The 24272-nt window shown below is 51.0% G+C and overlaps 10 protein-coding genes across 10 annotated transcripts; 5 read left to right on the top strand and 5 right to left on the bottom strand.

Moving 5' to 3' along the window:
- Positions 1-1675: 1675 nt before the first annotated feature.
- On the bottom strand, positions 1676-2638 carry PMZ80_006057 (uncharacterized protein; the record flags this gene model as incomplete). The annotated part of the gene is made up of 1 exon (XM_064874472.1): positions 1676-2638. The coding sequence occupies one exon, from the start codon at positions 2636-2638 to the stop codon at positions 1676-1678; it is 963 nt and encodes a 320-aa protein (XP_064730194.1).
- Positions 2639-2971: 333 nt separating this feature from the next.
- PMZ80_006056 (uncharacterized protein) lies at positions 2972-4915 on the bottom strand (the record flags this gene model as incomplete). Its single annotated transcript, XM_064874471.1, has 7 exons — positions 2972-3178; positions 3257-3334; positions 3385-3912; positions 3967-4128; positions 4182-4234; positions 4292-4313; positions 4466-4915. The coding sequence occupies 7 exons, from the start codon at positions 4913-4915 to the stop codon at positions 2972-2974; spliced, it is 1500 nt and encodes a 499-aa protein (XP_064730193.1).
- A 539-nt stretch (positions 4916-5454) lies between these two features.
- On the bottom strand, positions 5455-6288 carry PMZ80_006055 (uncharacterized protein; the record flags this gene model as incomplete). Its single annotated transcript, XM_064874470.1, has 1 exon — positions 5455-6288. One exon carries the CDS (start codon positions 6286-6288, stop codon positions 5455-5457), a length of 834 nt encoding a protein of 277 aa, XP_064730192.1.
- Positions 6289-6722: 434 nt separating this feature from the next.
- PMZ80_006054 (uncharacterized protein) lies at positions 6723-7898 on the bottom strand (the record flags this gene model as incomplete). Its single annotated transcript, XM_064874469.1, has 2 exons — positions 6723-7515; positions 7570-7898. The coding sequence occupies 2 exons, from the start codon at positions 7896-7898 to the stop codon at positions 6723-6725; spliced, it is 1122 nt and encodes a 373-aa protein (XP_064730191.1).
- A 2916-nt stretch (positions 7899-10814) lies between these two features.
- On the top strand, positions 10815-12698 carry PMZ80_006053 (uncharacterized protein; the record flags this gene model as incomplete). Its single annotated transcript, XM_064874468.1, has 4 exons — positions 10815-10991; positions 11042-11375; positions 11512-11568; positions 11623-12698. 4 exons carry the CDS (start codon positions 10815-10817, stop codon positions 12696-12698), a joined length of 1644 nt encoding a protein of 547 aa, XP_064730190.1.
- An 882-nt stretch (positions 12699-13580) lies between these two features.
- PMZ80_006052 (uncharacterized protein) lies at positions 13581-14768 on the top strand (the record flags this gene model as incomplete). The annotated part of the gene is made up of 3 exons (XM_064874467.1): positions 13581-13825; positions 13867-14033; positions 14086-14768. 3 exons carry the CDS (start codon positions 13581-13583, stop codon positions 14766-14768), a joined length of 1095 nt encoding a protein of 364 aa, XP_064730189.1.
- Positions 14769-14960: 192 nt separating this feature from the next.
- On the bottom strand, positions 14961-15617 carry PMZ80_006051 (uncharacterized protein; the record flags this gene model as incomplete). The annotated part of the gene is made up of 1 exon (XM_064874466.1): positions 14961-15617. One exon carries the CDS (start codon positions 15615-15617, stop codon positions 14961-14963), a length of 657 nt encoding a protein of 218 aa, XP_064730188.1.
- Positions 15618-17028: 1411 nt separating this feature from the next.
- On the top strand, positions 17029-17478 carry PMZ80_006050 (uncharacterized protein; the record flags this gene model as incomplete). Its single annotated transcript, XM_064874465.1, has 1 exon — positions 17029-17478. The coding sequence occupies one exon, from the start codon at positions 17029-17031 to the stop codon at positions 17476-17478; it is 450 nt and encodes a 149-aa protein (XP_064730187.1).
- Positions 17479-18576: 1098 nt separating this feature from the next.
- PMZ80_006049 (uncharacterized protein) lies at positions 18577-20009 on the top strand (the record flags this gene model as incomplete). Its single annotated transcript, XM_064874464.1, has 3 exons — positions 18577-19044; positions 19099-19525; positions 19588-20009. 3 exons carry the CDS (start codon positions 18577-18579, stop codon positions 20007-20009), a joined length of 1317 nt encoding a protein of 438 aa, XP_064730186.1.
- Positions 20010-20276: 267 nt separating this feature from the next.
- PMZ80_006048 (uncharacterized protein) lies at positions 20277-21326 on the top strand (the record flags this gene model as incomplete). The annotated part of the gene is made up of 2 exons (XM_064874463.1): positions 20277-20834; positions 20898-21326. The coding sequence occupies 2 exons, from the start codon at positions 20277-20279 to the stop codon at positions 21324-21326; spliced, it is 987 nt and encodes a 328-aa protein (XP_064730185.1).
- Positions 21327-24272: the final 2946 nt, after the last annotated feature.

The raw sequence follows: 24272 nt of genomic DNA, 5'->3' as shown, positions 1-24272 counted from the left end.
GAGTCGACACACGCTCAATAACAAGCAACACGCCCTTCACCGAACGCAAAGCCATCGAAGCAGACCTCCAATGCGGCCACCCCTACACCCGCCTCCTCTACGTAACACCAGAACTCTGCATGACCGAGAACTTCCGCAAGATCCTCCGCCGCCTCCACCAACAAGGCCAACTAATCCGCATAGCAATCGACGAAGCCCACTGCATCTCAGAATGGGGCCACGACTTCCGCCCAGCCTACAAAGAACTCAAATGGCTGAAATCAAATCTCCAATGTCCGTCCGTGCCAATAATGGCCCTAACAGCAACAGCAACACCCAAAGTCCGCAAAGACATCTACAAATACCTCAACCTAAAAGAAGACAAGACCCTCTTCTTCTCAACTAGCACAGCAAGACCAAACATCCACTACGAAGTCCAGTATTTCTCCGAATCTAACCCCAGAGACTCAAGCGGCGACGATATATACCCCTACCTCCTCGCCTATCTAACCTCAATCCACAACCGACGCATCACCCTCCTCCGCCACCTCCAATCCCAACCACGAGCCCCAAACTCCCCAACTCCAGCTGTCCCAGCCATAAGTGGTATCATCTACGTCAACACCCGCAACCTCACCGAATCCCTCGCCAGCAAACTCCGAGACAGCAATATCAACGCCTCAGCCTACCACGCCGGTCTAGAACCGCACACCCGTCTCAAGATCCAGAATCAATTTATTCGCGCTTCTACACCATCCCCTCCCTCCAACCCACAGCCTGACACCAATCCGCCAGACAAAACAGACACAGACACAGACATATCATCCTCCCTAACCCTCATAACCGCAACCAGCGCATTCGGAATGGGAATCGACATCCCAACGATCCGCCTCGTGATCCACTACGGCCTCCCCCGCAACCTCGAGTCCTTCATCCAGGAGTCCGGTCGCGCGGGCCGCGACGGGAAGGCAGCGCAGAGTCTTGTGCTGTATACAAGGGAGGAACGGGATAGGACGGTTTATCGGGTTAAGATGGATATTGCGAGGGAGGTGGGTAGACATGGTCGATCTGCTGGCGCTGGTGCTGGTGCTGGGTCTGGTGCGGGAGCAGGGGTTTACGATCTGCCGATAGCAACGGCGAATGCACAGCTGACATCTAGCTTTAACCCACATCCAGCCATCTTACCACAAACACAAACTCAACCCACCGCCCAAGCCGACCAGAAACTCTCCAGCCTAAACGCCGTAATCTCCTACTGCGAGAACACCCACACATGCAGACACAGACTAATATCCCAATACTTCGAAGTCGGTGCAACGGACGAAATGACACGCAATGGGGCTGCTAGGAGCAGGTCTATTGCCGGTGATGTAGGGGAAGGCTGTGATTACGCGTGTGATGTTTGTAAGGAGGGGGCGGCGGGCGTGAAGAGGAGACGAGATCGGGGGCTGGCGAGTGATGAGGAGGCGAGTCAGTTTACGCAGAGGGGGGGTTGGGATTACGAGTGATGATGGAGGGAGTGGGTGATGTGTATCAGGGACTGTAAGGGTATATGGAATTGTAAGCATAGATACGAATCAGTGTATGAGTGATGATTATGATATTATGACTACATGTACAAAGCAACAGGAGTAGAGGTCACATACAACCTACAAGAAATATTATCTGGAGATGTATCACTGTCCAGACATGCTCCTTATTGAGGAGGAGGCGGCGGCGGAAACCTTTCTAATTCCTCCCTAGCCATGACATGGACGCCACTGCCATTTCGGAATGCATTAGCATTTGACCGTTGATGAGACGTCTGCCGCTCGTGTAGTCTCTGCCTTGCGATTCGGTCCTGCTCTTCCCAGAAGTGCCTCTGCTCTTGGGCTCTCAAGAGTAGTTCAGCCTCAGATTGCGTACCAGCTTGTGCAGGATACCGAGCTCCACGTGCAGATTGTGGCACAGCTGAGACATGGATTCCAGGCAAGGTTAGTGCGAGTCCCTGGGATAGGGCTTGTCCTCCTTGCGGAGAGTCAGAGGGCATAGATGGTAAGCCGTGTCGTGCTGGTAAAGCAGGTCCTCTTGACAAGAGATTTGCCGGAGACGGTCGAGAAGTTCCAGATGCTCGTGGTTGGGTGTGCCTAGGTCTTTGTAGCCGAGGTTGCATTGGATGTTGTTGAGTCTGCTGTGGACGATAAGCAGAAGGTTGGATCATTGGTCGTTGCGCAGGTGTACTTCTCTGGGCTTGGTGCGAGCGACCGGCTAACTGGGACTGTACACGGTGGTTGAAGTCATCATTATGGGGTCGCTGAGACTGCTGCATATGCCCAGGATGCATCTGTGGAGGGAAACGAGCATATCCTTGAGGCTCTGGTGCCAACATAGGCTGTTGTTGTTGCTGCTGCTGCTCAGGTCTCGCTTCTCGAGAATCTCGCTCCACTTCTGCGATGATTTGAAACTGCTGGGCGAATGGCTGAGTCTGCAACACTGGCCTCCAGCCTGACTGCTGTGACGGTGCCCTATCTTCGTCGGGGTCCTCATTGAATGTCTCTACATTCCTTCGTCCTCGTGATCCGGATGGTGTCACGCCTCCTCGAAGCCCCAACTGGTCTCCCTGATGCATGAGCGTCGTTTGCTTCGCTAGCCGATCAACATCTGGGTGGACGGTCCTCATGTGATGGAGTAGAGTATCGCTTCTCCTAAAAGTCCTCATCCCTATGCACAGGTGACATGCGAACTTGACCTTCTGTGCATTGTGGATGGTGTTTTGATGTCGTCTCAGATTGTTTGATCTAGAGAATATTGAGGCACAAGGCTTGCCAGTTTTTGGGTTGATGCGGTCACATTGGTACGGGCCTGCTTGAGAGTTCTTCGATTGGTTGCTTGTGGTTTCCACCGGTGCTGCTGACGTGTGCTCCGAGTCTGCAGGAGCGATATCGTTGACCAATGTTTGTGGTATATCAGGAAGAAACGATTCTTGTAGTAGCAAATCATCTTCAGGATTGTCCTATATCCCTGGTGGAGGTGGAACAGCATTGTAGCCATTTGGCTGGCTTGGATCGTAGCCAGGATAACCTCCATAACTGGCAGGTGGTGGAGGTGCCGCTGAGGCGTCAGCTGGTGGAGGTGGCGCACTCTGGTCTTGCTGCGGTTGAGCATTTGGGTCTTGCCCTTGCTGTTGGTAGTATGAGGCGTAGTACATATTCATGTATGCCTGTTTCAGTCAGAACGAGGATCAATAGTAGAATGACATAGCAAGAGCATGTCATTAAACGTTAGAAGTAGAACTCACCTGATAACCACCATACGGCGCATATGGATCAGCTGTAGAGTCCTGAGCACCAGGATTCTGAGCGTAATACGCGGCCCACTGTTCATCATTAGTTTCGCAGAATCTCCGGGATGTCCTAGCAGACTCACCTGATCTTGATATGTTTGTGCAGCTGAAGGCGTCTCTGAAGTGCCCGGCGCCGGTGTGCTGGGTGTCGCAGAACCATAGTGACTATTGTTCTGACCATATCCGGAGTAATTGTTGGAGTAAGAGTCATCTCGTCGTCTCTCACGGTACCCACTGCTGTAACCTCGACCAGCGTTCGCGTCCTGTCCGTACCCGTCGAGATATGAATCAAGTCGTTGAACAGGAGGGTTGGCCTTGAAGTTCTCATAGTCTTGCCTGACACTGTCGACGAGACTCTCGCACAACTGCTTTGCTCTCTCGACTTGTTCAGCATCTGGTGAAGCAACGTGGAGATACATCGGTTCTTCAGATTCAGCTCCTGTGCCATGTTCGAGAAAGCCTGAGTTGCGACCCTTTATCTGTACGCGGCAGCGGGTCTCGTTCTGGATGTGCTTGACGTAGGCACCACCTTGACCAACAATCTTGGCACGCAGATTGAAGCCAGGCATATTTTCCATATCTATAGGAATCTTTGCTTCAGGCCATTTGCGCTGTCATAAGTTAGAATTTCATCTTGTCTGTACAGGGTTATGCATGTAACATACTCTTCCCAGTTCATCTCTTTCTACATCTGGTTCTCGTTTGCGGAATCGTCGTTCGTCGACAAGGTTGGGCAGTTCTTGCTGCATGAGCTCGTTGATCTTCTCAATGGCTTTCTCGAGGCCTTCTTTCGATGTGGAGGTAACGTGGAGGTAGAGGGGTGGATTCTGCGCAGGTCAGCCAAATATAACCGTCGCAGAGGGAGCAAATCATCACTTACAGCAGCTGTGGCCAAGGTCTTGTCTGGGTAGTATGATCCTCGAGTCGTGACATCTTGAAAACATGAGCAATTGTCCTAATTAGTCCAAATAGTGGTAGTGGTATGCGTACCCGAGCCAGTTTCATCTTTGATCTATCACACGCATGTTAGTAGATGCCACATTTGGGGTATTTCGTGCTAGATGGATAGCTATCAGCTGCACACAACGTCGCACACAAGCTAGGATGAAGAAAAGGGAAAAAGCGTAGCCTGAATTATCAGCAGAACGATAGAGGAGTATTTACCATCTTTTGAGTTGAGCCTTTGGTCAGTGTGTATCGATTTCTCAAGTCATTGACTTCAATGTCTTTAATGTAATCACCATCTGCGATGTAGATGTCTCCATCAACCTTGGACACGCTGTTGCCTCCAGAAGGAGTAGCAGACTTTGGTACAGGAGCAGGACTACTCGAGGCCTTGATGGGAGGGACATCGACATGCTGGATGCCTTTGCGAGCTTCGATCTGCGCATTGATCCTAGCTGCCGCGGCCGCTGCTGCAGCTGCAGCATCAACAGGCGTCTTAGGCTTGCTATCAGTTGAAGGGCTACGCTTAGCAAGCGGACTCCGACTTCTTCTAGACTCAGAGTTTCTTGCTGCTGGTGAGCGCGACCTGCGATCGAAGCGAGAGTTCTTTCGGGGCTCTGGCTCGGTCTGATCGAAGCGCGATCGCTTGCGAGGTGCTTCTTCAGGCATATTGGTCGTTTGTGAATTGATTTTTGGTTGTGTAAGAAGTCCAAGATGTCAGCAGGAAATCTCAAGAGGTCAGATACGCATGTTCTAATGAGCGATACGAAAGAACAATGTGAGCATGAAATAGTACAGTCGCGGGGGTGACCGACTCGAGGTCAAAAAATGTAGTGCGGAGAAGCACAAAGGCTGGTTGCGCAAGCGCGCCAAAAGGGCGACACGTGCCTGCCTTAGATTTCACTCGCTGCTTCCTTACTATCACTAAGATCCTTTCGAGCAAGAACAAACAAACCATGCTGCCGACGAGTTGCTTCACCAGGGCTCATGAGTACTCGAGCTTCTCGTCCGGAAACCTGCGATCATTCCACTCAAAGCCACTGTCATTGTGTGTTTGAAAGTTGGGGAACATTGCATCCAGGCACTGCCTCTACAGACAGTCCTCCACTGTACTGGTTGCTCGTTGCACTGCTCACCTGTTCCTTCTCCGAACATATAATCTACTAACAGTCTTTTCCTTGGGTCCCGACCCTTCTCGTGAACTGATTCTAGGCAGCAGGCTTGTCATCCTCGATCTCTCCCTCCTCTACTCCACCCAAAGAATCTGATACCGATCCGGCCAAAGAAGGATATTGGCCCACCGAATCGTCGTCAACTCTTGACTCTCCATCTCCTCCATACTCATGTTCTGCAAATCGCATATAGCTTGCCTTGTGCATCGAAGGCACTCTTTCTAGATCCTGTCTGTCAACAGCCATTACCAACAGCGCCGGTAAGAACATATCAAAGCCATCCGTATTGGTACATACCTCCGTTATCTTCTTCCGCACGAGCTGCTGCACCAGACCTTCCTTCACCTGATCTCTGCATAGCTCCTCTCTGGCCTCCCTCGTGATCTCATCCAGGATCTTCTGAGATGCCGTCTCCAAGCAGTAGCATCCATCAGGTCCATACACATACTCAGGGTCATCTTCGTGATCATGCTGATCGAAGTACTCTTTCAGCGCTGAGTTGAAGTGAACACAGTCCGGGCTCGTTTCCTGGCTTTGATGCAGATACTTCCTAGCCGTATCATCTGTGGCGCCTGTCAGGTGTGTGAATCTATCCACCTCTGGGTCCCAAGCCTCGTCGAGTTCAAGAGGGTCACCCTGACTCTCTGTGCTGAGCTCTTTGCTGGCAGATGAATCGATGGTTTGATCACCGTCTTTCGGCAGCGCTACAGTCGGGGCATTGCGAGGCTCGGTGATGGGCTGTTGAGATGTGACAGCCTCCCTGCCCTCCGTAGGGGCATGCTCATGGCTTTCTCTACGGCTTCCGGCGTCGGCAGTCTGAGACAGGGTACTTTGAGATATCGCCACAGCTTCTCCCGTATGTGAGTTCATGAGAAGCTCGAAGAGAGAAACGCAACAGGGATTCATCCTTGCAGGTGTATGAAGATATTCTAGCGGTGAGAACCTCAGACAATTGTTGCATGGAGCATCCTGTTCAGAGAATGGTGATAGAAAGGCATAAGTCGCGTGGGACACGTAGACCACACGGAGACACTGCCTCAATGCAGGGCATTGTTTGAACGTACTGCAATATCTCTGCTGATACATATATTGAGACAAAAGCGGTGACAGCGACCTCCTAGAGCATATCAATGAGCACCGCGCAAGACCTTCTGATACCAGTCTGTGTCATAAGTAACGTAATATTACTCCAATAGCCCTATAGCACAAAGTTGTTCAGTTAATGCGGTGAAACGCTAATGTGCATTCTGCCCCGAACGCTGTCACGCAAAAGCAGCCATCTGCTTCGAACAGACCCTAATTCATCAGGCCTCAACCTTTCCCTTCGCAACACCATCCCTCAGCGCCAACGACTGCTGAATAATCCATTGCTGTGCCGTCAACTCAGGTTCCTCCTTACCTTCCTCGATCGGCGGCACATCTCCACCCGTGAGTCTCTTGAGCACAGTCTTATCCTCCGGTCTAACAAAATATACAATACTGTACCGTGGAAACAACCCCTGCTCCCCAGGCGCAGGAACGACGCGATGTCTACCAGAGCAAAGTATGCCACCGCTGAATTTGACTGCCGCATCCCCCAGATTAACAATCGCATGTCCAGCCTTAGGCTTAACCCACAACCACTCCGCAGCTCGCGTACCCGACTGCGCACCATCGAACATCTGATGGAAGTTTCCTCGTGATGGTTCAGACCAGACTTGTAGACCACCCAACCAGTTGAACAGGATGGTGATGGTTCCAAAGTCTGTATGGCCTGGCGTCTGGATTTCGGGCATGCTGGTGTTCTTCCTTGGCGGTCCCTTGGTCATGCGGACGTGGTCGTCGGATGGCTGATGGAGGCGGTGTTTATCCTCGAAAATGTCTGCGGGGAGACCCATTTGTGTTGCGAGGATGGACATGAGGTCTAAACCCGTGCGCTGGCACGTTGTCTGGTATCGTGCTAGAAGGCTTCGGTTTTCTGGACGGAGTAGCAACTCGGGTAGTGCGACGGGCGTGCGCGTTGGATTATCGAGGATGTCATCTTTGCCTACGTTCATGAACTCGGCTGTGTCGGGTGTTCCTTTTGCGTCGGTCTTGGTCCAGCCTGCTACCTTGTATCTGGCGACTGTTAGTAAAGCTATCATTTCGATCCGTTGCATAATTACGACCTACCCAAGGATCGAGTTTGGCTTCTGGTTAGTAAGCGTGTACTTCGTCTTCTCCTCCATAGGCAGTCTGAAGACCTCTTCTGAGAGTCGACCAATGTTCTCGGCCTCTTCTGGAAGCGATGCGGCTGGTGTATTGGTGAAGTCTAGGTAGAAGAAGCCTCGAGTCTTGCATGTCTCGAAGAGGCGAGCCTGTTCGGCAAGATCGCCTGATTTTAGCTGCGCAAGAGAGAATGTGTCGAGATGTGCGACTGGCTGGGTATCTGATGGAAAGGGAGGATAGAGGTGCGGCGTAAATTCTGTAGGATCTGGTTTGTCTGATGTGATTGAGCCCATGGTCCAATCGGATGAGTCAATAAGAGTGAGGTAGACTGATATTCGTATTTAGGTATAGTCGAGGGACCAGAATATTGTGATGGGGGTCTATATTTGAAGTATCCTGCTTGGGTTGCGGTTGCCTTTGATCATTGAACTTGCGTGTATGTGGAACGGCTCGAACTGTTTCTGGCACAAGCACGAGAATGAGCTTCGGGCAGCCCGTGGCACATGAGAGGGGATATGTCACTTTGTCTTTAATGAGCAAACACTTTTGAAACAAACCACTTGATTGTGTTCGTCTGGAGTGACCGCCCTGCAGATTGATATCGGGTACCCTCCCTAGGGAGGTATGATGCAATTGAGGAGACAATTCCGCGCGAGAGCTGCGGAGATGGTTTGACTACAATCCTGGGTCTTCGTGCTTTGCAATCCAATCACTGGGGTTTGTGCTATGCCGAGATCGAGAAGCATGCAAAGCGCAGTCTGTTTGTCGGCTTGATCGACAGGCCAAAGATGTTGATACTGGCGGTGGCGTGTCTTGTCGTTTCGCATACGCTTGGTCGGCAAGCGCGACTCCAGAAGCATCTTTGAGACAACTATAGCCCTGTTACGGAAGCCGCAGAATGACGATCTTACCTCATCAAGTGATCAAGTGAAGTGAACAGCATGTCCGCGAGTCACTGACAGTCGCTAGCTTCAAGCCACGGTCGTATTGGCAATTGACAGGTCGCAAAGCTACCTGTGTCCAGGGACGGAAGTGAGCAAAAGCTAAACTCTCAATAGCCACCTGTGCTCCAGCCGCCGCCGACGCAGTCAAATCACGCTCATGTGTCCAGATACCACTGCCATATCGCGAAAGAAGGTGCAAGAGAAGCATAAAAGCGAGAACGACGATCAGAGATCCGGAGGCAGGTGAACCGAGCGCATGGATAATGCCTGGTACCGGAAAGCTGCCATCAGCCTCCCTTTGGGGAGCAACTGCCCTCTCCACGAGCTTGGCCATATAGCTTCATAGACAAGCAAAGAACAAAGGGTCTCTGACTGCCCTAAAGCCGGTGTGAGGAGACGGAGCGCTTGTTGGATGCATCCGAAATGGCCTCCTAAGCCCCACCCCTCAACCGGTACGCCGTGCGCTACTTGACAGTTAGGATATCTCTCCAGGTATATGAAGGCATGCTCTCGTTCCTCTTGGAGCACGAGTCAATATTGCAGTGGTCGTATCCTTCATCATCTGACAAGGACAAACCACGAGGACCTACCACTTTCGCTTGTAAAGCGATCAATAAAGGCTTCTGTGAACACGCTTTTCGGATGCGCCAAAAGCTATGTACGCTTGAGCAAAAGAACCGACAGCGATGGTCCCTCTGCTAAATCACCCGCACTTGCCAGTCAACAGCCCAAAATGCACTCACCCACAAATAATAGCACTCACAGCCAGAGACCCGAAACCAAAGCCGACCATCCTAAGCAGTTCTCGAGGAAAGCGCAGAGTACTCCGCTTGACACAATGTTGATGGCAACCTATTTCTCATGAAGGCTGCCCTTGCGAGGCCCAAATGTGTTGGTATCGAGGAGTGAGCATAGCCTTATCGAAGAAGTAGCTGCCTTCGTTACGATAAGAGAACATTGATGCGCGATCGAAGGCAGGCACCCAAGCCCTTAGTGCGGGTGCCAATCTCTCGCCCTCTGGAACTAGCAAACTTTGTTTGCATGTCGTTTGGTCGCACCGCGTCGGTTTCGTTACCGAGCGATGGCTTTGCTGCTTGATGAGATGAGAATGTCCATCGAAGGCCGCGCCTACGTGGAGAACATCGGTGAGCATTTATTACCGAGAGGAGTCATTGCACTGGTATGCTCAGCAGATATTCGAGGAGCGAGACTCCATCTGCAGTGTCAACATAGACGACAAGTGATGGACGATTTTCATTTTAGGGTAGGATAAAATATCGGCACACACTAACTTTGGTATCGACCCTGCCCGACTCCATAGCATGTTCCGACGGGAAGTCGCATCCTCACGTCGGAGCTTCGCGTTGTGCAAGCAGTACCATAACGAATTCGAAGATTGCTGAATGGGAATAGTGTATCAAAATTTTAGCAGTTTCAGATCATTCCAGTCTTACCGAGCATTTTCAAGAGCTCGTAATGCCTCCCACGAGGGGAGAAGCTGCTGAGCGCTGACGGAGCTTTCAGAGATCCTACGAGCCGACGGAGCGCTGTTCATGCTTGCACGCCTGGATCCATGATCGGCAGCAGGTCGTTTCAAATGACCGGCGCCAAGAAGAGTTCCTACTGGCTATCGCGGCCGACGGTCGGGTCCAAAGTAAGCACGTCCCAGCCTTTTCGAAGAGACTGTCACATTTTTGGCCTATCACAACGATCATGCTGCTGGACTTGTCTCTTCCGGAGAACTGTCACGAGTGCTTACCCCACCTTCACGTTTGCATTAGCGTCCCCCAGCCAAGGTGGTGAATGCAACATGGCACAAAGCTTCTTTCATCATGCCCGCGCAAACTGGCCTTCGTCGCAACAGGTCACAGGAAAATCTGTGCTGATCGGGCAAGCCCATAGGGACCCCATGTCGCTATTGCTGTCGCGTTCAATCAGATCTGCGAAAACCTCGCTATGTGGACGACTGGCCAAGGTCTTTCGCGAGAAGTCGGGCTTCAAATTCTGTGAGATGTCTTCATCGAGCATGGCAAGCTCGTCAAGGCCAATGTATAAGAGTCGCCCAGAAACTTGGCTCATGTCTTGCGCATCTTGTGTTCATTGCCAATTCTCTACCATCCGCAATCGACTAACTTGACATTTCCCAAGCAATACCAAGTATCTTATCGCCTGCTTGTTTTCAGCCACCCAATCATACGTCTGTACGCTTCTGCATATTGTCATCAAACACAACAATAACGGGCTGAAGAATACAAACGGGTCAAAATGGGCGCTGGTGCGAAGAAGCCCACCAACATCTTCAAGCTCTCCTTGGGCGATGATCCCAAAGAGGTCAACAACTGGCGACTATGGTTTGCAGTGTTCAGTTTTGGAATCATGGGAGCCGCGCGTGGTATTGACGAAGGCTTGATTTCAGGCACGTTCAACACCGACCAGTTCCAGGTAAGTTCCCATCCATCGCGACAGAATTCAGCTTACTAATGCCACGAAAGGAATTGCTTCATTTCAATGACCTAGAAGAGACGGCCTACGCCAATGTGAAGGGCAATGTCAGCGCGATGGTACAGATAGGATCTGTCGCCGGCGCTCTTCTGGCCTTTCTGGTTGCCGACAGGATTGGTCGTCTATGGGCCACCCGCCAGCTCTGCGTTCTTTGGATTGTTGGCATCATCATCTTCATGCTGAATAATGGCAGTCTCGGGATGGTTTATGCTGGCCGCTTCATCGCAGGTATCGGCATTGGTGAAACAACGGTTATTGCTCCAGTGTACATCTCTGAGATCGCGCCAAAGTCGATACGTGGTCTCTGTACATGCGTTTTCGCCGGTGCGTTACCCTTCACACTGCCATTACGGGAGCTACAACTAACAAACTACTAGGCTCTGTGTACATAGGCATAATGCTGGCTTATTGTATAAAACCTCCTCCTCTTTTCCATCGGCCTTTACTGACACCTGCACAGTCTGTACGTACGGCTCATCTTTGCACATCGACCAAAACGCAAAAGCCTCATGGCAAGGTATGCAACCTCCTATATTCTACTTCCACTTCCCCCTTACTAACTTGCCTCAAGTGCCCACTTCTCTCCACCTTATTTTCAGCGGTATCATCCTGTTCCTCTCACTCTTCCAGCTGGAAAGCCCTAGACTCCTGATGAAGAGAGGTCAACGAGCTCACGCGGCGAAGAATCTATCCAAGCTGAGAAAGTTGGACGCGGACTCTCTCTACATTCAACAGGAACTAGACGGGATCTATCATCAGCTTCAAGAAGAAGAAGAGGCAACACTTGGGCAAGGTGCATGGGGATATGTGCGTGAAATCTTCACGATGCGAGACAACCTCTACCGAGTGTACATTGGTCTGACCATTCAGCTTCTGTCTCAATGGTCGGGCGCTGGTTCAATCACCGTCTACGCACAAGACTTCTTCGCACTCCTCGGAACGACAGGACAACAGGAAAAGCTCTTCGCAACAGCAATCTTCGGCGTCGTTAAGTTCGTCGCAGCTATGCTGTGCGCTCTCTTCCTTGTCGATGTCATTGGCCGAAAGCGAGCACTCTCCATTGGTATATTCCTCCAGGCTATCAGCATGGTCTACGTGGCCGCATTCCTCACAGCAGTTCCCGATATTGAAGAAGAGGGCTTCGTCTTCACACCTGGCCAAAAGCGAGCTTCCATCGGCGCCATCGTCATGATCTACATTTCTGGGTTTGGTTGGGCAATGGGATGGAATTCGATCCAATACCTCATCAACGCTGAGATCTACCCTCTTCGAATTCGAGCTGTCATGTCCTCGATGGTCATGTGCTTCCACTTTGTCAACCAATACGGCAACTCCCGAGCTGTCCCGCAGATGCTGTTGCCCACAGGTAAGGGTGGCCTGAGCTCAGCCGGCACCTTCTGGTTCTTTGCTGTAATCACTGTCATCGGATTGTTCTGGGCTTGGTTCTTCATCCCCGAAACCGCTGGTGTCAGCCTTGAGAAAATGGACAAGCTGTTCACGCTTCGATGGTGGCAGATTGGAAGGATGGGCCGAGCTTTCGCAAACGAGGAGGAGCAGAGATCGATCGACAGAGCGCTGCAGGAGAAGGAAGGTGCGGTTCTTACGGAGCAAGTTGAGACTTCCGAGAAGAGGGATGACCGTGTCTGAGCTTGTCCTTCGAGCAAAGCATGTTTGATACTGAGCCTATGATTGAACCTCGCCTGTATTGTGGTTGATGATAGTCCTTACGATAGAGCAACGACGAATCATGGTTTCTATCACAGCTACGCGGTTTTGACCTCAGCATTGGTCTTGGAAGTCATGTCAGCCTCCAACTCACGGACGCCTGATTCTACCAAGGCATGTTACAACCACTGTGATTAGTCCGAAGCCTCTGCGGCTCTGCCTTGATCCAATCACGTAGTGCCAGGTTCTGTTGACGGAGACATGGAGGTTCACTCTACTCCTTGCCTCTCTTACTGGGGGTACACCACGAAGCTTGTGATGCTTTATAACGCAACTATTGGCAGTCGATGCACGACCGAGTACATTGGATAAAATTCGAAGCGGATGTCTAATCTCGTCTGATGCGTGTCAAAACGGAACGCGAAAAAGCGGCATCATCTCTGCGTCCCTTCGATTGCTGCTTTAACATAGGAGAGAGATGACATCGCACAACCATTCGGGTCTGCAGATGGCTTGATAAGTGGCCACGCTGTACCATCAAGCAACAATAATTGCTCAGAGCGGCCATGCACCATATACGAGACGACCTATAGCAGGACGACCATGTCATGACATGACCTGGGAGGGTAATATGATCGTCTGGAGCTTCTTTCAACATCCAACCCGGATGGTCTCTGGAGTGTTGGTGTCGCTTGGAGCAGGAGGAATGAAGTAGAGCTGACCAAAGATGGAGATCATTTGCAAGTACAACAAGAATATTAACAAACATCGAATCACCCACTCGGTCTCGCTGTCCATCGCTCGTCCTTGTCCTCCAAATACCAGACCCCGGTCTCTCACACAAACAGTGGAAGGCTCGGCATCATGAAGACAGGCGTCATCGTCGGTGGAACAGGTGCCCAACGCGCTGTTGTGGTCAACCACCTTTCATCCCTAGGACTATACCACCTCAAAGTCCTTACCCGCAACGTAGAGTCATCACAAGCGCAGCATCTAGCGTCCCTTCCCAATGTCGAGCTCATTCAGTCTTCGCCCTTGGGACACGACGAAGAGTCATTCCTTTTCGCCGTGAAGGACGCGGACTTTGCTTTCATCAACACAGATGGCACGTTTAGCACGGCAGCGAGCAATCCTAGACTGGCACTGACAGCTTTCTAGGCTTTAGCATTGGCGAGGTAGCAGAGACTTACTGGGGCATCCGATTCTTCGAGCTCGCTCACCAAGCTGGCGTCAAGCATTACGTCTATAGCAGCCTTGACAGCATTGATCAGGATGTATTTCGCATAGGACACTATGGAGGAAAATCGCGCGTCGTTGGTAAGACGTTGCCTCAAGGCCTGACACACTCCAAGCTGACCTCACACACCAGATTACATGAGAGGACAAACGCCGTCCAACCGGCCACACACGATGGTATGGTCGGCAATCTCAACCGGCCCTTACATCGAAACGCTGCACGAAAATTTAGCTCCAAGGCTCTCCCATGACGGCTCGACATACCTGTTCACCTACCCGCTCGGCTCTGGAGCTCTGGCTTTCACCCACCTAGACGACTTCGCCCGCTACGTCGAAAAGATCGTTTCCGATCCACCCAGCTACGCTAGCAACGAGCTCAAGGTTGCGACGGCCCACGTCACAGGCGACGACATCGCCCAAGCATTCACCCGTGTCACAGGTAAAGCAGCACAATTCGTGGACATTCCCATCGACACTTGGCTCGACGCGGCGTTTGGTCACCACACCAGAGGCATCGATACCCCCGTTGGCCTCCAAATTTACCCCCACCTAGCCGGTAGCGCGGAGAAATTGTTCCTGCCGTTGACGTTCAGAGAGAACTTTACCGGGTTTTGGAAGCTGTGGAGGTATTCTAGAGGAAATGCGGGACCAGGAATTGTGCGTGACTATGCGAAGCTCGATGCAATACTTCCGAATAGGGTTCGGACTGTGGAGGAATGGATGAGGAAGGTTGACTATACGGGCGAGAAGAAGCCAGTGCTGAAGATGTTGAATAATAAACTTGGTCAGGGAGAGGAGCAGGCCGCTGAGAAGTGAGGCTCTACGTGGGCAGGATGGATGCCAGTAATGACCGGGTAGCAAAAGTTAGCTACAGAACCATTCGAAGCATTCCGAGCCGGTGCGTTGTGTTCGATCCATTTCAGCCTTCTGGCAAATCGTCCTTGACGACGAACTCGGTCACCACCAAGATGTACTTGTTTGGTGGGACATATCCTTGCCACGACCAGCTCATCTGATCTCTCCACGATTCGTCTCATCCTCTTCGTCCTCCACTCTGCGTATTTCTCTCACTTCCATCACCTGCCTCTTCTCTTCTTTGATGACAGTGTACATATATCCCCAAAACAACATATCAGAAATGGCGATCGTGAATACAACATCACTCGTGAGCAGACCAAGTCCTGTCGACGGCCCAAGCTCTACTTGTCCTCCCTGTAGATAGATCCAAGCCACGAGAGGGGAGCAGACAAGCACGTGAATACCGGCAAGCAGTTGCCAAAGATCCTGTGCGACTAGAAGCCGGCTGATGGCCTCACCGACCTCGGGAGACGACTTGCGGAGAGTCTTGCCATCGTCCGTGGTGCGCGTTGTCAGACTTGCTTTCGAGAAACTGAGGGATGTGCACAGGATCATCATGGTCATTGCGCTTAGCCCCAGGATCAGCCCAACGAGAGCAAGAAGTTCACGCTCTGGAATTGACAATTCTGTTTTCACAGACCTCGTAAGCGATGCGAGTGGATTTGAGCTCTGGTCTGCCGCCCCACCAGATGTGAGAGATGGAACAGGGATGTAGCTCGCGGGCCGCGTGTGGAGGGACGCGCCGAGTAATGACAACGTTGGCGAAGTCAAGATCCGTGTGGGTGACTTGATGAGGATTACCGACATTGCTAGCAATGTGATGCCGCATGATTGAAGGAGCAGGTGGGAAGAGAGCAGCGGCATTCTGTCGTTGGAACCACAGGCGAGGCAAACTTTCTTGAGATTTTTGACAGTTGTTCTGGTCGAGCGATGATGCTTGAGCTGTCTCACGCCGTGTTCCCTGATTCGCTCCTGTGTGTGAGAACCGGTGAAAGAGAGAGTCTGTAAAGAGTTCAGAGGCTTTGGAGGATGACTCTACGGTGAGCTTAAGCAGACCGCTAATGCTGCCGTAGCCTTGCAGGTCAAAATCACGTGATCTAGTGTTTGCTGTATATGCGAGAGTCATGTTATGTATGTACGGAGTAGCCTCTCTGCTTTCTTCTTTCCCACGCGCGTTGCACGCGAACATCAAGGAAGCCAGCAACATCTGCGCCTTTACAATTCCAGCTAACTTCGCTAAATAAGACCGAAAGACAGCAGCATGAGGCCTGGCTCCGTTCCGAACATTGAGGTCACCCAGCTGAATGTTCTAGGGGAAAGGGCACACTTCAAGCGGGACCACAGTCACCCACCTGCCGTCTAAGACTCAGAACCTGTCCGTCCTGAGTATCACATCACTACAGCATGATGATGAACACTGTGGTAGAATCTTCATGTGAACGGCGTACGAATGAATTTAGAGCTTTGACGAGCGCGACGCTCAGCTCTACTGAACCGTGCTGTCACTAGTCCGGAACCACAGTCAGGAGGGTTTCGATCCCTTCTCATGTAGCGGCTGCACTCAATGGCTCGCCCTTGCACCCTCCGTTCTGATCCTCATACCCAGCCTGACCATCGACGGATAGCAACGACCACACGAACAGCTGCTAGCCCCAAAGCATCAGCACATTACATAGTCTCCGTGCTTCTACACAGCAACGGAGAGGATGGGCTATCTACGCATCATGCCGCGACAGCGAAGTCGCAGTGAGTATGCTGGCCGGACGAATGCTCCTGAGCGAAAGGTAAGGTGAACCCCAGCCTCGTTTGAAAGCAACCAAGATGTAAGCAATCGGTATCGGTGCCCACTCGCTGATACTACTGCTACTCTCGACTTCCCAAATCACAATGCCTCCTCCCGCGTTCTCAGACCAGCACTTTCAACAAAGGCCTCAGAAAAATGTCGGAACTTATTTTCAGCAACTCTGGCACAATGAGGGACAACGACAGACCAGCAGCACAATGCGAATCGGACAAAGGCTTCACTATCCTTGCTTGCCCGTCAGCGGCCCACAGTGGATATCAACGGCAGAGTATAAGCTCAGATACCTTTCCTCGATCGCACGAATCTAGCCCTTGACACTACATTATAACCAATATCACAACCCGTACAAGCCTACCAGTTTTGGTGACAGCACCACCTCTAACAGGACAAAACTCGAGAGATAATTCCAGCAATATGACAGCCAACATCCCAGGCTACATCCAGGTCGAACTCCCATTGATCTCAGCAGATTCATCGCGGCCACCGATCTTCCCATTCATTGTCTGCACTACCTGCGCCGATGCCAACGAGTTCGACTTCCTGGCTGACACGAGCGTAACAGTTCATCTTCCCGATGCAGCCCAGCTGAATGCTAACGGCGGTCTGAAGAAGCTTGTGCAGGATGTCACAGCCACATACCACAGAGAGTGGACGAACAGCGGTTCGGCGTGGATCGCTAAGGACGCTCAGAGACGCGACATGACTCGGGCAAGCATGGATATGATGAGTGGCATCTCCCAGGCTAGGCATGACCATGAGAGGCTTGAAGGTTTTGAAGGTCATACCTGGTGGCGACGCTGCGCCGAGGCCGAACTGGGGATTATGGTGAGACATATGGTATGGTGGAGAACCAAGACCGAGTAAGCTGTAGTTGCACAGTGACCATGAAGTCGAGGTAACTTTGAGGTAAGTATAAAGTGAGCTTTGAGATTGATATTGCCGGCACTCCCTGGATTTAGTTTTCTTGCATCTCCTGACTGCGCTTTGCAAGTACTAGCTCGAACCGAGAAGTATAGCGACATTCATGTTATTGCTGACGATGCTCCTTGATCGCCGAGTGGGAAATATCGTGAATTGAATAGAACATCTGTGGGCTAGTCGATTACATTGCTCACAGCTAATACCTTACCGGTGCACGTGTATAAGAATACCCAAGTTGAGCTGGGTAGGTTCATTTGTGTATGGTCCGTGGCGATCGACGTCTACGGCAGGTTATACATACACTGTGTATCAAAACACATTTTTTTAGCGTAAACAGATATTTTAGCGTAAACAGATTTACATTTCTATATACAAGTACGGTAGGCAGAAGAGACATATACACAGAACCACTAAGGAGGATCCTAGCAATTTTATTCGCATACATCTTAGGTATCCACATCCACGCTAAGAGTTTGGCATCTTTCGCTCTTTTGATCTTACCTTCCTAAGAACTTCTAAGGTAAACAACCTAAATTGGTATCTACTAACTCAAAAGCGTATCGTCTATAACCTCTACTTAAGTAATACTAAGGAAGGTTAACCGAATCTAAGTAGAAAGAGAAGGTTAACCGAAGATCATTAATCTGTTCACGCTAAAATATCTGTTTACGCTAAAAAATGTGTTTTGATACAGAGAGCATGTATGGCCTGCCGTAGACGTCGCCATCGTTGTCGCGTGACTACATCAGTGGTGCGATCCGGGGACATGATGATTCGAGGAGCGAAGAAAGCTCATCACACGCTATGATCAACTGTCCGTCCATGGACTCCTGCGAAAGCCTAAAACATTTCTTGGTGTGCTTCTGACAGAGATAAATAATGCTCAAGATATGCGACGGCGACGCGAAGATCGTTTTGTCTGTCGCGGATCCCGGGCCCACAACGATTCGCGCACCACAGCTCAAAAAATCCTTGTTGTAAACAACCAACACCAATAATCTACCATCATTATCAGAGTCTGTGCTACAACACCATACGATTATGCTCAAGTCCATCTCTCAACCATTGCCCTACACGTCGTCACCGGCTCTCCTCGCAGCTCAAGACTTGTGGCTCTTTATATCCATTACTTTTGTGTGGCCAATAACCAAAGGTCTTCCGTCAATTATTTTACCTTTCTACCCCTGGCGATCCGGTCCTTTGGATGAGCTTTATCCGAGCATACGGAATCTATGGGCTCTCACTCTGCACATTATCCTTCTATTCACGCAAGCAACGTTTTTAATACTTTTACTGCCAAGCCTGTTCTTTGGGGTGCCAGTGCCGTTACAAGGATGGACACCGGCCTGTATCCTAACCGTGGTGGGCTTCGTGGTCGGCAACAGCTATTTCTGCGTCCTACTCAATGGCACTAAACGTCGCTTCGAGAGTATCAGCAACCCTGAATGGCAGGAGGCTTGGCAGAAGCACGACGACGAGAGATGGATCTTCATCAATGGTATTGCCGCTGTAAGTGGAAGCTCGCCGTTGTGAGCTGTCGAGCATGTAATAACGTATTTCGAGGGTGATCACTGGATGCAGAGCAATCTTGACAGGCTCGCTCTCTCAGTGCGGCGCCAAATCTTCGGAATCCATAACAAGACACAAGGAATACTGTTCGATGCATTCGAGAGTATCGTGCAGAGGACATTCGGATATGCGACTCTTGACATCAGAGATGCCTATACAGAATTGGTCAAGGTCGTCGAGGACGACCGATACAAGAAGGTCGTTCTGATTCTGCATAGCCAGGGCGCAATCGAAGGAGGGCTCGTGCTCGATTGGCTTTTCGCTACCACTGACCGAGAGTTACTGAAGAAATTGGAGGTCTATACATTTGGCTCTGCGGCAAATCACTTTTCGTCGCCTATCACAGATAGAAAACGAGGGTCGCGAGTCATAAAGCATATTGAGCATTATGCCAACAATGGTGATCCAGTTTGCTTGGGAGGTACGTTCCACCTACCAGCGTTGTTCCGTTGAGGCGTCTCACATACTGATCCCTGGCCACAGGTATCTTGCACTTCCGACCGCTGCCTAAAAATGGGAAGGCGGTGTATGGCGACCGGCAGGAGCGTGAAGAGATCGAGAACCTTTACGTCGGAAAGCTCTTTGTGAGAAATGGCTCGGGTCACCAGATGAATGGGAACTATCTTGACAACTTCTTCTGTGCGACTACTGATGACAAAGGTCGGCTGGTGAGGGTTGAGGATGACAACGAGTTTGTTAGCAGTGACCTGAACGAAGACTTATTGGCGGAGTATGACATCGCCAGCAAGTTATCAGAGAAAGATGAATGGGACTATTGCCCGAAGAAAAAGGACCCAAGTAAGGCGAAGAAAGGACCAGTCAGGAAGATCAAAGATGTGAGTCGACTTTGGCTCTACAGGAATGGCAGGTCTCCGGATGATCGAAAGAAGTCCGCAACCCGGTAATCACAATCATCTTGACCATCCAGATAGGATGAGAAAGCAATGCTCGGCTGCTGAAACCGATGGAACGTCCTGCCTGAAGTTTCGGGCATCCACCATGTCTATCCGGCGGAACCAGATCCGGGGCATTTGCTGCTTTCCCCGGACGGTGTCTTTGCCGATCGCGGCGTGGTGAGGGGAACAAGTTCGAAGTCAAACAAATACACTTTCGTTCCAACGAACTGCGCATCACACGTGCGGGCTGGCATAAAATCGAAATTTGACGACAAGATGGGCTCAATACCAACAGGTCAGAACACTGTCGATGATACACCGCACAGCCATCCTGTACCGGAAGCAGGCATATATGTGCCAGCTGTGACACTCTTCGATCCCAACACCGATAAGCTATGCCTCGACGAGCAAGCCAAATACTATACCTACCTCGCGAGCACAGGCCTGAAGGGTCTCGTCATCCTCGGAACCAACGCTGAGACCTTTCTCTTAACACGAGACGAACGGGCTACGCTCCTCAAGCTTGCAAGACAGTCTGTCCCGGCGGGCTTCCCAATTATCGCAGGAGTAGGAGGGCATTCAACAGCACAAGTTCAGGAATATATTGCAGATGCGCATGCTGCCGGTGCCGACTATGCACTGGTACTGCCGTGCGCGTACTTCGGCAAGCAGACCACACCGAAGGTTGTCGAGAATTTCTACACCCAGGTAGCACAGTCATCGCCTCTGCCAATCATAATATACAACTTTCCTGCCGTTTGCAATGGTCTTGATCTGGACTCCGACGTTATGACCGCTCTGGCGGAGAAGAATCCGAACATAGTCGGCACGAAGGTCAGTTCATCCTTTCGCAAGCATGGGTACCAGAATCCTTGATTGCTAACAGTCATGTTACAGCTGACCTGTGGTTCCGTTGGCAAGATCACACGCCTTGCCGCAACATTCTCACCCTCTCGCTTTGCAGTCTTTGGCGGACAGTCGGACTTCCTGATCGGTGGATTGGCGTCCGGTAGTGCTGGCTGCATAGCTGCGTTTGGAAATATCTTCCCAAAGACAGTGGTGAAGATATTTGATCTATGGAAGATGGGCAAGCACGACCAGGCATTAGCATTGCACAAGATGGCTGCACATGCTGAGTCGCCGACGAAGGCTGGTATTGCCAACACCAAATATGCCGCAGCCATCTACACTGCGCCGCTTGCTGGTATAACCAATGCTGAGCCGATGTTTGCACCACGGCGGCCGTATGAAGAGCCAGCTGATGCTGTGAAGACGAAGATTCGGGAAGCGATGGATGCGTTGTATGAGGTTGAAAAGACGCTCTAAGATAAGATAGATCGGGAGGCTTAGAAGGCAGTCGCGGGCTTTGCTCAGAGGACTATGAATTAGTATCGAGTGGAGGCGTTGTTTTACCCGTACCAAATCATATACAGGCAGCTGATAGAAATGACTCCGGGAGGACGCCTGTTGCGACTGGCATTCCTTTTTATCGTCCGCCCTCCTATACGTCGCCCATTGAACGTGTGGCCGCTCGACCCGCCAATATTGTGCTTCCTACGCTTCAATCGTGTTTGACAAAACGGGCACTCGTTTGATCGGCGAGTGGCCTTCGCCATGCCGGTCCCTTGATATTTACCTCACTCAAGATCACCACATTGCTGCCGTTCTCGATCATCCTCAAGCGTGACTAAATGTCATACTATGCTAATATAAAGGTCCCACAATAATCCAGGCTTGCAAGACGCAATGGCAGACCCATGTTCGCGATCCTTCTGCGACCGCTCTGCAATGCCATTCAGACGTATGAACGTATATCTTGCGGACCCAACAACCTACGTCGTCCCGCTACGAGCAACGAAGCAGATGTTGTGCGTAACCACAACAGCGCGCGAAATATCCAGCCTAGGACGATGATGATGAAAAAAATGAGGAACATGTAATTCAGGACATTGCACCTGTCGAGAAGTGGGTCCGTGAGACATGATCGAGGTGTGCCGTCTGGATACGTTGATGGTATTCCCGTGTGGAACTTGACTGGGGATGGGATGTACATGTTGGCGGTCGGTGAGGAAGGCTGGAGAATTTGTGAATAGGTTAATCTTCGTGTTTGTGAAAACTGGGCAGCACGACTTGTAGGAGGTTGCTTCTCTGAGATGAATTGTGTAAAAATACTAGAGGTACAGATAGCTTTCAAGTTGTTTAAATACTATTTGTTTGGCTTGGTAACCTTCGGTGGTTGCCTAGTATCGGACGTGCAGGTCCTCGTCAGGACTTTGCGCCAGAATTTGAGTACCGTTGTTTGCTACCATGCTTAGCACCGGTCTTCCACTGAAAGTCGAATAATGCCAGTCAATTGACCGTTGATACCAAAACATGCTCAATGCATTTCCAACGCCGCCGCTTCCGCGTGGGTCGCCTGAGGAGAGGTCTCAACAGACAGCGGCTCTAGGCGGTGTATGCAGCGGCTTCTGAGCCAAATCATCAACAGTAGTTTTGCACCAGAACTGGACTGACTGACTGACCTACACGCACAGGAGTATACTGGTTTGAGGTACATGTCGCAAATCGTGGTCTGCGTAGATCACATTCCCATGACGAATCGTGTCCGACTAGGGCTGCGGATCGTATACAGTTGGGTTAATCGGTTGCATTGCGAGCCGTGAGCGCAGGATCTTGTTGTAACGCACACTTGGTTTTGGATACATAGATCAGATATCGCACTTCTGTGGCCCGTCAACTCGATGCATGGTGCAAGGTCACTTACCTCTGATCTTCCTATCATCGTCCACTTCGCACCAAAGGACGTCACAACTTCTAGCACGAAGCATGATGTACCGTGTCGTCCTACCTACTGTTGGAATATTGTTGCTTTCTCGTCCGCATTAAACAATGTTCCTGCCTCCATGACCGAGAGCGCTTGACTCAGCTATGGGTTGCGATCGGACAACTGTCACTGGACGTTCCCTTCCGTAGCTTTGTTGATATCAGGAAGAGAAGTCGATCTGAAGAGCTTGTCCAGCAGCAGGTAGGCATCGCGGAGATCAAACACACATATCTGTGTATAGCTTTTCAAGCTCATGGTAAAGTCCCGCCGCTCGGATTGGGAGCGAGACTCTTGCTGCTCCTTGAACAAACGCAACGATACAAGCGGAATTCTAGTCCCGTCCATGATTTGAGGCGCTTGTCAAGCATCGATCGATGTGAAAGGGTGGATAATGACATAAATAATTGCCCACCACATCGCTTCGACATCCCCGTTGAAATGCCAGTGTGCATACAGGCAAGGTCTGAGTTCCGTACTCGTAGATCCAGAGCTCGCCTCTCCTCCGCTAGAAGTCCGCTTCTCCTCTAGACACAAAACTGGTTTCATGACTTTTCGTCCTCACAGAACGTTCAACAACAATAGCGTTACGTATCTTAGATGATGATTCATATGCAGATGGCATAGTACAATACGGCTGGTCCACCTGTGACAGATTGGGAGTACTCGTATTCGTAGCCATGTCTCATCGACTGATCGCGTGGAGTGACGCTCTGCCCGGAATCCAGCACACCGGTGAGCCGTGATTCGTCATGAAAGCCGCTGACATAGATCCGGTGGGCACCATTAGGCAGGTTTTCGGGACGCTATCGAAGCGACTTGTCCGTAGGCTGGTGACTAAGGCGCCTAGACGCCTAGGATGCTACGCTACCGCAACCGCTTATCCAGCCTCGCCGAAAGACAGCAAGCGAGCAAGCAGCATGGAAGTCACGTCTCCGCCAACTTTTGGGAAGATCTCAATTTGGGGGTTAGGATGCCCGTCCGTCACTGCCGTTGTAATCGTCGCCAGTATTGCTGACCGTCGTTACAATGTGTATGCTCGGCGTGTGCAATTGCTGTGCGTGACGTTCATATCTTCTTCTTCGTCGTCGCCATCACCAAGCATCGGTAACACGGCGAGTGATTCATCATCCCAGAAAGCGACAGCATCCACCTCTACTACGCAGCGGTCCCACCCGAAACCAGACCGTGTCGAAAGATTTTAGATCGTGGTCGGCGATCTTGCCTGCGATTTCTAACTGATACCGGCCTTTTGGTTCATGGACTCGTAGCACATTGCCTTTCAGCCAGGCAATTCCCGCAGCCATCCCCAGGGCTGGTGGCTGGAATAGTTTAGTTGATACATTTCCAGGACCAGGTCTCTATCTATTGCTTGCCCGACCTCCTCTGAACCATTCCCTGTCACACAGCAGCTCGCCAACTTTCCTGTTGCACACAGGACTGCTGCTGCG

The sequence above is a fragment of the Knufia obscura genome (assembly GCF_036327395.1).
Source record: "Knufia obscura strain CCFEE 5817 isolate CBS 148926 chromosome Unknown scaffold_6, whole genome shotgun sequence".
NCBI lineage: Eukaryota > Fungi > Ascomycota > Eurotiomycetes > Chaetothyriales > Trichomeriaceae > Knufia > Knufia obscura.
Note: the sequence above shows the minus strand (reverse complement) of the source record. Positions and strands in the feature narration are given on the sequence as shown.